Below are 14,924 nucleotides of genomic sequence, written 5' to 3'. Positions count from 1 at the left end.
TAGGTTACCTGCCGCCCCTCCACTCTAACCACTAGACTACCTGCCGCCCCTCCACTCTAACCACTAGGCTACCTGCCGCCCCTCCACTCTAACCACTAGACTACCTGCCGCCCCTCCACTCTAACCACTAGGCTACCTGCCGCCCCTCCACTCTAACCACTAGGCTACCTGCCGCCCCTCCACTCTAACCACTAGGCTACCTGCCGCCCCTCCACTCTAACCACTAGGCTACCTGCCGCCCCTCCACTCTAACCACTAGGCTACCTGCCGCCCCTCCACTCTAACCACTAGGCTACCTGCCGCCCCTCCACTCTAACCACTAGGTTACCTGCCGCCCCTCCACTCTAACCACTAGGTTACCTGCCGCCCCTCCACTCTAACCACTAGGTTACCTGCCGCCCCTCCACTCTAACCACTAGGTTACCTGCCGCCCCTCCACTCTAACCACTAGGCTACCTACCGCCCCTCCACTCTAACCACTAGGCTACCTGCCGCCCCTCCACTCTAACCACTAGGCTACCTGCCGCCCCTCCACTCTAACCACTAGGTTACCTGCCGCCCCTCCACTCTAACCACTAGGCTACCTGCCGCCCCTCCACTCTAACCACTAGGCTACCTGCCGCCCCTCCACTCTAACCACTAGGTTACCTGCCTCCCCTCCACTCTAACCACTAGGTTACCTGCCGCCCCTCCACTCTAACCACTAGGCTACCTGCCGCCCCTCCACTCTAACCACTAGGTTACCTGCCGCCCCTCCACTCTAACCACTAGGTTACCTGCCTCCCCTCCACTCTAACCACTAGGTTACCTGCCGCCCCTCCACTCTAACCACTAGGTTACCTGCCACCCCTCCACTCTAACCACTAGGTTACCTGCCGCCCCTCCACTCTAACCACTAGGCTACCTGCCGCCCAGCCACAGAGAGACTTATGTTATTTAGAATCTTGTTTACAAAGAGTGGCTTGTCCTGTAGTGACAGAGTCAGGGAATGATTCCTCAAAGAATGACAACGCATTGGCCAACAACACTTGGCTAATGGTAGGCCTACCTGTATATACTTCTGTCTGCCGGTACGCGCACTGCAGTTACAACACACGTGAGCGCGCAAGCAGGTCCTGATGTTGATGGCATAGGCGTCACATTCCCTTATCCAGCTGTCCAGACGCTGCCTGTCTGTAAAGTTATTAAAACGGTCGAAAACAGTCTATAGATGACACGCATACCTAATTTGTGTTACCTTTTCCATATAATGGGATTCATAGTTCCATATGTTTCTGTTTGATTGTTCATGTGACCATTTGATATGTATGAGTGTAATTAAATTGAGACGAGGTCTTTCTGGCAGCACACGAGACAGCCAGGGTAACAGGTGTGTAAGGACGCTATTTTATTACTTACCTGCCGCAGGTGACTATGGTAGAAGTCTAACAAACTAACTGACGAACTGAAGCGAAACAAGTCACAGTTGATAAAAGTAAGTATCTCATTTTTTATATAATAAGTTATAGCTCATTATTAAATGTGTTTTGTGGGGTTGGTATGCTGTAGCAACTGTGTTTCCGGACTTATACTGCCTCCCTCTCGTCGTTGTCTGTGGGAGAGACAGAATGACGGTCAGTTTGGCCAAACAACGATGAAAGTTTTAAAACTAGTTTGGATATGATGGCTTTTCTCTCTTTTGTTGAGAATAATATGAAATATGAAAATAATCTGTTAGATAAAACAGGAGAGAAATAGAACAGGAAAGTCACGTGATAAACAAACACGTTGAGGTATTTTATTCACCGAAGTAGGTTTTATATCAGACATTCAACAGACGTTAAATCTCTTGTCATAACGTATGAATTGATTGTCATAAACGTCAAAACAAGTAGTATTTTGTCAAAACATTTCTCGACTACTTGTTCAACCTTTGATTTGCATATGTTCTTGTGTTGTTTCGATAGAAATAATCGTATCATATAGAACTTAATTTAAATAACTTCTTTGCAATAACTTTAGCATAGTTTGTCATAGAAACATGAAAGCAAGTGCTAATGATGCTAAACAGGTCTGGCCTACTTTTACAACGTTTGATTTGCATGACGAATGTGTGTTGATCTGATAGAAATAATGAAATGTGACCGACCACCTCATTTTGGTCTACATTTGAAGTGGTGTGTTTTTGTTGTTGTTGTTGTTGTTGTAAAGAATAAACAATCAAAATAAAGTCGCACACTCCATGTGTAATCTCCCAGCAATTTAATAGGTCTTTACCAATGTTTCGGCATCACCTGTGCCTTCCTCAGGGTAATGTGATGAGACAGGTTATGTAGACAAACAGTGCAATTAGTGTAACCAATGACAATAGTGAGGGGTGTGTCATAATGACTTAAGTTAATTAGAATTAATGAAACTGTTAAAAAAATAGTATACGGCATATATATATGTATGTTATATATTATATATATATGTTATGCTATTATCATATAGAAACATAATGGAGTATTGTACATCATATTAGCATATGTTGTTTCATTCAATTTCGTATCATTTTTGTTACATGTAATCTTTTAGTTCAATCATATATATATATATATATATATATATAAAATGAGCATCATCAACAAGGGGAACATATTAGGTGTAATTTACGCTAATAAGCTGTAAAAAATAATTTTTCAATTTATAAGACTTGTTCATAGAGGAAAATATGTTAATAAGAGTAAAAACTCACTGCTATAATAAATACAATGGTGAGCCATACACTGTTTTTGAGGAACAGTGGGAAAGTAATTCTGCTTTGAAAGTTGATAAACCTGTAACCCCACTTTTGAGAAAATGGCCCGTGAATGTTTTTTTGGTACACCTACCGGAGAGCTCTTCTTTGTCTACCACCCATGCAGTGTGGTTCACACCCTCTTAAGCCTTAGCCCCGCCCATCTCTTTAAGAATTCACATGTATGGGCCATGTTCAAAACAATCCACATTTTCAAAACTAAAAGTAGTAGCTTACAATAAGGAACATCTCCAGGTAAAAAATACCCTTTTATCTAGTCCTTGGCCTACATCCTAATCTGACTTTGGTGCAGGTCATGTTGTTGTTCACATTACCGTCTCTGGTAAACACACACTATATGTAATTAAATGTACGTTTATACATCACATGCACAGGATACAGAAGGTGTAAACGGTACAGTGAAATGGTTACTGGCATAGTAGGAATATTTAAAATGTCCAGGTGTAAATATGTTATAATTGTTAGATTCTTACCCAGACACACTTGTGTAAAGTGACGCGTCATGTGAAGGAAATGCTGTAAACCCCAACTCCCCCCAGCCACATCTAGCTGATCCTCAACACTGTGGCCCCTCAGGCGTGCGTGCTTAGTCCCTTGCTGTACTCCCTGTTAACCCACGACTGCATGGCCAAGCACGACTCCATCGTTAAGTTTGCTGACGACACAACAGTGGTAGGCCTGATCACCGACAATGACGAGACAGGTCAGATACCTGGCAGTGTGGTGCCAGGACAACAACCTCTCTCAACGTGAGAAAGACAACGGAGATGATCGTGGACTACAGGAAATGAAGGACCAAACATGCCGCCTTTCACATCAACGAGCTGTAGTGGAGCAGGTCGAAAGTTAAGTTCCTTGATGTCCACATCACCAACAAAATATATCATGGTACAAACACACCAAGAAAGTTTTGATGATGGATTGTCTTAATTCCTCTCAGGAGACACAGGAATTTATGGGTCCCCAGATCATCAAAGTTCTACAGCTGCACCATCGAGCTCATCCTAAACAGTTGCATCACTGCCTGGTATGGCAATTGCTCGGCATCTGACCTTACGGCAATACAGAGGGTAGTGCGTACAGCCCAGTACATAACTTGGGCCATGCTTCCTACCATCTAGGACCTATATACTAGGCGTGCCAGAGGAAGGCCCAAAAAATGATCCGACTCCAGTCACCCAAGTCGGAACCGGAGCGCCAAGTCTCAGTCCATAAAGCTCCTTAACAGCCTCTACCCCCCCAAGCCATAGGACTGCTGAACAATTAATCACATGGCCACCCGGGCTATTTGCATTGACCCCCCCCCTCCCCCTTTTGATTTTACACTACTGCTACTCACTATTTATTATCTTTGCTTAGTCACTTTACTCTTACCTACATGTACAAATTACCTCGACTAACCGGGACCCTACACATTGACCGGTACCCCATGTATATAGCCTCACAATTGTTACTTTCTGTTTAAATAAAAGCACTTTTTACATTTTAGTTTATTTAGTAAATATTTTCTTAGCTGCGTTGTTGGTTAAAGGCTTGTGTGGAGCTGAAATATACTGGGGCCGTACAATGTTTAAAGGCTTGTAAGTAAGCATTTCACAGTAAAGTCTATACCTGTTTGTATTTGGCGCATGTGTCAAATGCAATTTTGATTTTGACTCAAAGGATGGATGAGCACAGAATTACATAATGGGTCCCTGATCTGTACTATAGAGAAATGCATCATTATTATTATGTCTTCTCTTCATGGTGAAATCCTGAATAGGTACAAAGTTAGAAATATTGCAGTATCGTTCTTTAGCATATTTGGTTATTCTACACGCTGGCTATTGTAATTAGCTCTGTCCCCAAACAAGACTACATTTGGTTAGTCTAGACCAAGTCTGAGACAATCATAGATGTCTGTTTCACAAGTTTGGACATTAGTTTAGTACAGTAGATAGTACCATTTTTATAATCTGGTGTATTCTAGTTTTCTTTACTGTCCAAACTTGTGAAATATATGGTTTTCCGGTGTGGGCTCAGTGGTTTAGGATGCTTGGAGGGAAAGAGAGGCTCGCTTTGACTACCAGACGGAAGGAAGGAAAAATGGTTACGAGCTAAATAGAAGTGTGACAGTAGCAGGTGACCCAGCTGTGGTTTGTGACTACTTTTCATTTTCCCATTGTAGCAAATTTCAATGTCGGTAATTCCATTCGATTTGGTAACATAATTGGGTTTTATTCAATTAATAATTCACAAACTTGATATCATTAAACAGGAAGTAATTGGCTTAAGATCTACTTTCTACTTGTTACTTCTGTCAACCATCATCATGAGGGAGAGAAATGAGAAAATATCTTCAAGATTATTCCTCCAAGTAAATGAAATTGAGCGCCGGTGCTCGTTTCCATTGATCTTCCTTGAGATATTTCTACAACTTGATTGGATATGATTTGGAAAGGTACACACCTGTCTGATGTCCCACAGTTGACCGTGTATGTCAGAGCAAAAACTAAGCCACGAGGTGGAAGGAATTCATCCTAGAGCTCAGAGACAAGATTGTGTCGAGATACAGATCTGGGGAAGTGTACCAAAACATTTATGCACCATTGAAGGCCGCCCGACCAATCTGGGGAGAAGGGCCTTGGTCCGGGAGGTGACTAAGAACCTGATGGTCACTCTGAAGAGCTCCAGAGTTCCTCTGTGGATATGGGATAACCTTCCAGAAGGACAACCATCTCTGCAGAAGTCCACCAATCAGGCCTTTATGGTAGATTGGCCAGACTGAAGACTACCCTCAGTAAAAGGCACATGACAGCCCGCTTGGAGTTTGCCGAAACCTGGGAACATCGTTACGGTGAAGCATGGTGTTGGCGGCATCATGCTTTGGGGATGTTTTTCAGTGGCAGGGACTGGGGAGACTAGTCAGGATCGAGGCAAAGATGAACTGAACAAAGTACAGAGATCCTTCTTGATGAATACCGGCTCGAGCGCTCAGATATTCAGACTGGGGCAAAGGTTCACCTTCGAACTGGACATCGACCCTAAGCACACAGCCAAGACCATGCAGGAGTGGCTTCGAGACTATTCTCTGAATGTCCTTGAGTAGCTCAGCCAGAGCCTGGATTTGAACTCGGATCAAATATCTCTGGCGAGACCTGAAAATAGCTATGCTGCAACTCTCCCCATCCAACCTGACAGAGCTTGAGAGGATCTGCAGAGAAGGGGAAAATCTCAAATACTGGTGCTTGTTGCTAGTAAAAAGGTCTGAATACTTACATATCACATTTACATATCTTAATAAATTATCAACAATTTAGAAGAAAAAAAAAAGGAAAAAAACGATTTTGCTTCGTGGTGTCATTCGAGTGAGAACAAAATATACAACTTTGATTTTATTTTTAGAATAAGTTGTAACGTAAGAATGTCAAGAGGTTTGAAGACTTTTCCATCTGATCAGAAATCAAAGCTTTTTCTCCATTCCACATGGTTGGGATGGAAAATGGTTACAAAAAAACTTTTGCTTAATTTCTCATATGAATTCTTAACTTTCTTTTTTCCCCAATTTTGACATGCTTCTATGAGCTTCACATGTTGCTCATGGGTCCTTGTTTAGATGGAAATGGTCCATATGTGTGTATCTCTGACAGTCCCCAGGGTAACACACACCCTTAGCTTCTGTGACATGTACAGGTTAAATGAATGTGTGTAACAGTACTGGAGTGGCAGGGTAGCCTAGTGCGTTGGACTAGTAACCGGAAGGTTGCAAGTTCAAACCCCCGAGCTGACAAGGTACAAATTTGTTGTTCTGCCCCTGAACAAGGCCGTCATTGAAAATAAGAATTTGTTCTTAACTGACTTGCCTAAAGGTAAAATAAAATAAATACTGTAGTTCATGTGATCTTACCCAGGCCACAAGCTCATTCATAAACCCTCTGGATTTTTTTTTTTTTTTCATTCTCTCGCTCTCTCTGATTGTTCATTAGCCGTGTGTTAACTGTGTATTAAGCAGTAATTGGATAGTCATTAGTGTCTGCGTTCATTAGCGTGGTGGTGATTTGACGGCCTCCTATTGAGGCCTGATGTTCTCATTAGTTACTAATGGATCTGCTAGACATGCATATGTGTGTTAGTGATGAGCGGGTCAGCTGTTTGTTCACCTGCAACCGCCTAACTCCATGTAATAAAGTGCACATCTGAGGCCCGACCTGCTAATGTAGAAAGAGCTGTACAGGCAGTGCCTTTTTTATTTTTTTTAAAGCCTAATTTACTGTGTGCTCAGTTTTGGGACAGTTTTATATTTGTGCGTCTAACTTTGTTACTCATCATTAACGAATTAATTCAGTAACTTATCCGTAACCATGGTAGCATCCACATTTAATGTAGAAGTGTTTAGAACCTTATCTTATTTACAATAAAAGTGACTCTGAAATGATACCATACAGTATTTACCATTCATTTCTATTGGGCGCAAAATAACTTGAAACACAACCAAAACAAACAGCAAATGCATCCAACAGGTTTGTAGTGACACAAACTTGATGTAGTCATTGCGTGCTATGAATATGGGACCAACTTGTATTTTTTTTACTACTTTTAATACACAAGTGAATTTGTCCCAATACTTTTGGTTCCCTAAAATGGGGGGGGGGGGGGGTTCTCCTATGTGATAAAGTGTTGTGATTTCTTAATAGTTCACCTGATATGGATGAAAATACCCTCAGATGAAGGCTGACAGCCTGCGTTCACTTTCTTTTGTTAATGGTATCGTTTCCCAATACTTCTGGAGCTCCCTGTACGATGGGCCCTGTTTCTTCTTATAACTTCCAACGTTTTGGTAGGGTTTGTGTTAGTCAACTTGTCTATTATTAGATGTATGCCGCTTCTCTTCTGTGATAACCTAACGTAGCAGTGAAAGAAACACCTGAAACTAGATCATCTCCATACTGGTCTTGACAAGAAGAGAAACGAACTGTTGTGAGGCTCCCCACTGTTCATAACAGAGTAAATGTGGAAGAGGAGTTTAAGATGGCATGTCGCCCTGTTAACGTCCAAAAGCACAAGTCCTGTCACAGGAACTCTTTCCACTCCCCCTGAAAAACCGGAACATCTGGTTGTTGGACTTGGCAGAGTCTGTCATTACTTGTTGCCATACTAGAAGACTAAAATAAACCAGAAAATATGTTGTACAGATTGACAGATTGAAGCGTTCAATCAAGTTGCCAATGACATCCGTAAAGTTCTCTCATCTGCTTCTGGCACGCAGCAAAGATGTTTAGGGATCAGGGAGAAAATGCACGCAGCAAAGATGTTTAGGGATCAGGGAGAAAATGCACGCAGCAAAGATGTTTAGGGATCAGGGAGAAAATGCACGCAGCAAAGATGTTTAGGGATCAGGGAGAAAATAACACACAGCAAAGATGTTTAGGGATCAGGGAGAAAATGCACGCAGCAAAGATGTTTAGGGATCAGGGAGAAAATAACACACAAGGAAAGAAGTCAATACTTTGTAGAGCCACCTTTTGCAGCTATTACAGCTGCAAGTATCTTGGGGAATGTCTCTATAAGCTTGGCACATCTAGCCACTGGGATTTTTGCCCATTCTTCAAGGCAAAACTCTTCCAGCTCCTTCAAGTTGGATGGGTTCCACTGGTGTACAACAATCTTTAAGTCATACCACAGATTCCCAATTGGATTGAGGTCTGAGCTTTGACTAGGCCATTCCAATACATTTAAATGTTTCCCCTTAAACCACTAGAGTGTTTGCTTTAGCATTATGCTTAGGGTCATTGTCCTGCTGGAAGATGAAATTCTGTCCCAATCTCAAATCTCTGGTAGACTGAAACCGGTTTCCCTCAATAATGTCCGTGTATTTACCACCATCCATCGTTCCTTCAATTCCTACCAGTTTCCCTGTCCGTGCTGATGGAAAAACATTGGGGATGGTGTTCTCGGGGCGATGGGAGGTGTTGTGTTTGCGTCAGTGTTTCCCTTGATGGCCAAAAAGCTCAATTTGTTTCATCCGACCATAGTACCTTGTTCCATATGTTTGGGAAGTCTCCCACATGCCTTTTGGCGAACACCAAACATCTTTGCTTTTTTAAATTTTCTGGCCACTCTTTCGTAAAGCCCAGCACTGGAGTGTACGGCTTAGTGGTCTTATGGATAGATTCTCCACTGGAGCTTTGCAGCTCCTTCAGGGGTCTCTTTGTTGCCTCTTATTAATGCCCTGCTTGCCTGGTCTGTGTGTTTTTGGTGGGCGACCCTCTCTTGGCAGGTTTGTGGTGCCTTTCCATGTTTTGGTGCTCCGTGGGACGTTCAAAGTTTAAGATTAAAAAAAAATATATATATATTTTTTATTTTTATAACCAAACCATGAGCTGTACTTCTCCACAACTTTGTCCCTGACCTGTTTGGAGAGCTCCTTGGTTGTCATAATACTGCTTGCTTTGTGGTGGCCCTTGCTTAGTGGTGTTGCAGACTCTGGGGCCTTTCAGAACAGGTGTGTGTGTGTATATATGTATGTATGTGTATATACAGTGCCTTGCGAAAGTATTCGGCCCCCTTGAACTTTGCGACCTTTTGCCACATTTCAGGCTTCAAACATAAAGATATAAAACTATTTTTTTGTGAAGAATCAACAAGTGGGACACAATCATGAAATGGAACGACATTTATTGGATATTTCAAACTTTTTTAACAAATCAAAAACTGAAAAATTGGGCGTGCAAAATTATTCAAAATTATTATTATTAAATAGAGTTATGGGGACTGTAAAAAAAAATATCTGATCACTTTGAAGTTGATATGCGTGTGTGCACTTGATCCATCTTCTCTCCTCTCTCTTGTCAAGAACTTCTCAATAATTGTATGTTTTTTTGTTTGTCAATATTTTGTATCTTTGTCAACATGTTTTACGACAAGCAATGGGAAGATATCAGAACGGGGATGTTAGGGAGTAATAACATATTGTACAGGATACGTTTGTACTGTAGTGAAGCCGTCTATAGTAATGCATGGTCTCTTTCATAATTGTGTGAAACGTCACTTACTATAGAAATGCTGGGATTTTTTATTTTTTTATCAAAATGATGTTTCATGTAATTATGATGCAATTGTGATGTATGGATTACAATTATCATCCTGAATACTAAGGCTATGCTTCATGTTAGACACGGACACTCAACACTGCAAATTGTTTGAGTTATATATTTACACCTCACATTATAGTCTTACTCCTATCTAGACTTCATACACAAACACGCACTCATTAATCACATCCAATATCACACACATCACTCTACTCAGATCTACTACACACATCTTGACTCAATTTTCCAACATTGGCTCACAGGCAAGGGAATAAAACAAATCTTGCTAGAACCTATTTCTTGAATCGTAAACATCAGAAGTTTTGATGTCTGTCTTTGACCATCATTACTCTTATGGCAGTAACTTTACAGGCACGTATGGTACATTTTAGCCTGAGAATAGTGTTTAGTTATGGTAAGGGGTGAATTAAGTATAGCCAGTTATAATTGTAATGGCTTAGACTGATCTTTTTTTTATCATCTGCTATGTGGCTAAAGGAATATTTTAGATATTACTGTTTACAGGAAATTCACTCTACATCCTTAAAGAAAGTTGTGTGGAAAAAGGGAATGGGGTGGTTACATTTTCTGTCCTGGACAAAGGAACTCAAAAGGTGTGATGCTATTAATTAATAAATGTTGATCTGAAATGTGCAAATAGTCAGGAATGATTCACTAGGAAGTTGGATCCTTTTGAATATGAAAGTGAATGAAAAACAGAATTGGCTCGTTAATCTGTATGGTCCAAATCAGGATGATCCATACTCCTTCCAAAATATGTATGCCAATTTATTGAACTTACAGGCAACAAACGATCAAATCATTATAGTGGGAGACTATAACAGTGTTATGCACCGTGCCCTTAAGGAGATCACAAATGTTATGGACACATTAGAAATAATGGATATTTGGCGACTAAAAAAAACCCTAGTGAGATCTTCATGAAGGAGACTTAATCAAGCTAGTGGTCTTGACGACTTCTCTCTTTCTAGCTTGCATCAAAGGTTCAAGTATTGATCGGGGACAGAATGCAATTGGATCGTCTAATTGGCCTTCACATAACTCTTACAGAATTTCCACGTGGACTGGCCTTCACATAACTCTTACAGAATTTCCACGTGGACTGGCCTTCACATAACTCTTACAGAATTTCCTGGGATATTGGAAATGTAGTCCGTCTACTGGAGAACAACGTATTCTTAAGACAAAATGATCCAGTACAATAATAAATTAATCAAATCCCCTTATTGGTTGGGATACCTTTTTTTTTATATGTACTTTTTTTTTTAAAAACGTGTCATTCAATATGAATCAAAAAGCAGTGTGTCTGAAGAGACGAGACTAAACAAGGGAAATGCATTAACTGTTCGTACAGGTAGATGGCAATAAAAACAGTTCCACAGAGATGAAGCTAACTGGATGAAATATATATGGTGAAAATGGCACAATTCTTCCTGAATCTCCCAGTAATGCTACCAAAAATAATTAGCTGAAAGTGGAAGCTAAATATGTTAAGCAGATGGGGGGGGGGGAAAGAGAACCTCTCACCCTCAATGACAATTTACTGTAAGGATTTCTTTCCAAATAATACAAAACCATTAAAAATGTAACAAATGGACATAAAGATCGTTGCCAAATTACAAAGGAATACATTTTTTTGAGGCTATTTAAAGGAAAAAAACATTTTGTCTTTTTCTGGAAAAAAAACTTTAAAAAAAAAAATATATACAGTTGAAGTCAGAAGTTTACATGCACTTAGGTTGGAGTCATTAACTCGTTTTTCAAAATTGTAGACCTCCACAAGTCTGGTTCATCCTTGGGAGCAATTTCCAAATGCCTGAAGGTACCACGTTCATCTGTACAAACAATAGTACGCAAGTATAAACACCATGGGACCACGCAGCTGTCATACCGCTCAGGAAGGAGACGCGTTCTGTCTCCTAGAGATGAACGTACTTTGGTGTGAAAAGTGCAAATCAAACCCAGAACAACAGCAAAGGACCTTGTGAAGATGTTGAAGGAAACGGGTACAAAAGTATCTAGATCCACAGTAAAACAAGTCCTATATCGACATAACCTGAAAGGCTGTTCAGCAAGCAAGCAAGAAGCCACTGCCCCATAACCGCCATTAAAAAGCCAGACTACGCCTTCTCTGTAGGGATGATTCACGCTTCACCATCTGGCAGTCCGATGGACTAATCTGGGTTTGGCGGAGGCCAGGAGAACGCTACCTGCCTGAATGCATAGTACCAACTATACAGTTTGGTGGAGGAGGAATAATGGTATGGGGCTGTTTGTCATGGAACAATGCCCCTTAGTTCCAGTGAAGTGAAATCTTAACACTACAGCATTCTGGACGTTTTTGTGCTTCCATCTTTGTGGCAACGGTTTGCGGAAGGCCCTTTACTGTTTTCAAAATGCTAGTGCCCTCGTGCACTTAGCGAGGTCCGTGAAGTAATGGTTTGTCGAGATCGGTGTGAAGACTGACTGGCCTGCACAGAGCCCTGACCTCAACCCCATCAAACACCTTTGGGATGAATTGGAACGCCGACTGCGATCCAGGCCTAATCTCCCAACATCAGTTCCCAACCTCACTAATGCTCTAATGGCTGAATGCTGCAGGGACTTGCTTCTGACTTGCTTCTGATGTTCCAACATCTGATGGAAAGACTTCTCAAAAGAGTGGAGGCTGTTAGAGCAGCGAAGGGGGGGGAACCACCGCCATATAATGCCCATGATATTGGAATGAGGTTATCGACGAGCAGGTGTCCATAGTTTAGGTCATGTATGTAGGAACTTGACTGTGTGGTGTTTCCTACCAACAAGTATCACTATGTGTATAATGCTTTTTTTTAAAATTTTGGCCCTCAATGTTCACCTCTTGAACATCAGACTCTGAAGCCTCATCTTCACTGTCACTTTCCAACCTAGTTGAGGATGGCTCGTTGTCAGGCTCAAAAAGCCTCAAATTCGCCCAGATTGCCACCAATTTCTCAACCCGTGTGTGATCCAAAACAAGGACCAGTTGCAATCTGGGGCAGTGAATTGAGGGTAGGACTCCTCCACTTTAGACCAAGCAGCCTTCATGTTCACAGCCTTGTCTGTCACCAGTGCAAATACCTTCTGTGGTCCAAGGTCATTGATGACTGCCTTCAGCTCATCTGCAATGTAGAGACCCTTGTCTGTGGTCTTGTAGAATACTGGTTGAGTGGTGGAGATGATGTAGTTAATTATCCCTTGACCACAAACATCTGACCACCCATCAGAGATGATTTCAATACAGTCTGCTTTCTATGATTTGCTTGACCTCCACTTGAACTCTGTTGACCTCTGCATCCAGCAAATGAGTAGCTAAAGCATGTCTGGTTGGAGGGGTGTATGCTGGGCGAAGAACATTCAGAAATCTCTTCCAATACACATTGCCTGTGAGCATCAGAGGTGAACCAGTTGCATACACAGCTCAAGCAAGACATTCATCAGCCTTTCTGACTACGTTACTCCATTGAGTCAAAAAAAAACTTCTGATGACCGTTCCACAGGTGCATGATTATTAATTGTTTATGGTTCATTTAACAAGCATGAGAAACAGTGTTTAAACCCTTTACAATGAAGATCTTTTTACGAATTCTCTTTGAAAGACATGGTCCTGAAAAAGATGTTTCTTTTTTTTTCGCTGACTTTACATTTTATGACATTCACCCAACCCAGTAATGTACTGAAAACGTACCAGAAAGCATGTAGTCCTGGGCTCAGACAGTGTAGTAGTGTGCATCTCAATAGCATCTCATTACTATGCAAGATCTTGAGAATCAGCTGTACATGTGATGGAAGGATATGCACTGTGCATGCAGAGGGTTGCAATTCCATTGAATTGGGGGATAGTTTAACCAAAATATGTCACAAGACCTATACTTGCTTTATTTTGTATATCACAAAAAAATGGTTCACTGTTAGTTTAGAACTTAAAAAAAAAAAATAATAATAAAAAAAAAAATGGAAGCAAAATTCCCCAAATTCCAGGGTGTTACTTTCCATGGTAAATTACTGGAAAGTTTCAACCCTTTTCCAACCCTGCTGCAGAAGTGAATATTGTGTGTGGTAGGTTATAGACAGTCAGTGTCCGTATTTCACTTTTCCATTTAACCCTTCTGAACAATACAATGACCTTGATGTGCCTTTTTTTTTTTTTGTAATGCCATCTTGTGACTATCTCATTTGTACAGCGGCTCACTATCACACAGAATATATTTCTCAAACAATAGGCTTCTGTTCTGGCTCTCCCTTCTCCTTTATTTTCAACTCTCTTTTTATTTTCAATTTCTGTTATTGAAATAAAAAATCCTACATTGTCCTTTTAAAAAAATAAAATAAAATCCGTAACACCAGGTAAGATAATACAACTAAATGAATATAATGGAGGAAAAACATATTTAAATATATGCACTTAACTGTAAGTCTCTTCTGGATAAGAGCGTCTGCTAAATGACTCAATGTACCCTGAAAGACCCTCCAGCTTTTGCCGGAGCACAGGTTTGGCCACCCCTGGAATCACTAACATAGTCAGTCACATGTGTTTTTATAGCCATTCGGTGACCCAGATAGGAATGTATTGTTTTTTTATAAATATACCAGACAACAAGTTCAGTGTCACAAACTAAACCCATGATCCACAGAGTTCATTTTGAATGTTTTGTGCTCATTTGGTCACACGCGTGTGCATGTGTGCAGCCCAGGGCCTCCTGTAACACCACACAGCACTGCGCCCAGAGAGAGAGAGAGCGAGAAGGGGGGGGGGGGGTAGTAGTAGTCAGCTGATGTTGGGTGGGGGGGGGGGACATTAGCCACAGGTGACACATTAAATAGTCCTGAACAGCAGATGGTATCGGTGGTTAGGAAGCACAACCCACCCCCCCCCCCCAGAAGACTGTCTATACTTGGTCAAGGGATGGGCATCTGTGTGTGTGTCCTGTGGGATGCTGGTCTATTAGGCTGAGCTGCTTCATGGCACATTGTGGATGTACTTAAATACAATGTACTAATTTATACCCACATGAACATTCCTTTACCCAGCCTAC

General features: G+C 41.4%; 1 protein-coding gene across 2 annotated transcripts in view; it reads left to right on the top strand.

The window, feature by feature from the left end:
- The first annotated feature begins 1,191 nt into the window (after positions 1–1,191).
- The window catches only part of sh3yl1 (SH3 and SYLF domain containing 1), a 47,756-nt gene continuing 34,023 nt past the window's right edge, over positions 1,192–14,924 (top strand). The window contains exon 1 of one of the 2 annotated variants that reach the window (XM_036955255.2): positions 1,192–1,474. In XM_036955255.2, coding sequence (XP_036811150.2) covers position 1,474 — 1 coding nt within the window. In that variant the 5' untranslated portion in view covers positions 1,192–1,473. The remainder of the gene's footprint in view (positions 1,475–14,924) is intronic. The other variant, XM_036955256.2, reaches the window with a different exon arrangement.

This window comes from Oncorhynchus mykiss, chromosome 19 (assembly GCF_057628025.1).
Source record: "Oncorhynchus mykiss isolate SJ-2025 chromosome 19, ASM5762802v1, whole genome shotgun sequence".
Lineage (NCBI taxonomy): Eukaryota > Metazoa > Chordata > Actinopteri > Salmoniformes > Salmonidae > Oncorhynchus > Oncorhynchus mykiss.
The sequence above is the reverse complement of the archived record's forward strand: the minus strand, read 5'-3'. Positions and strand labels throughout refer to the sequence as shown.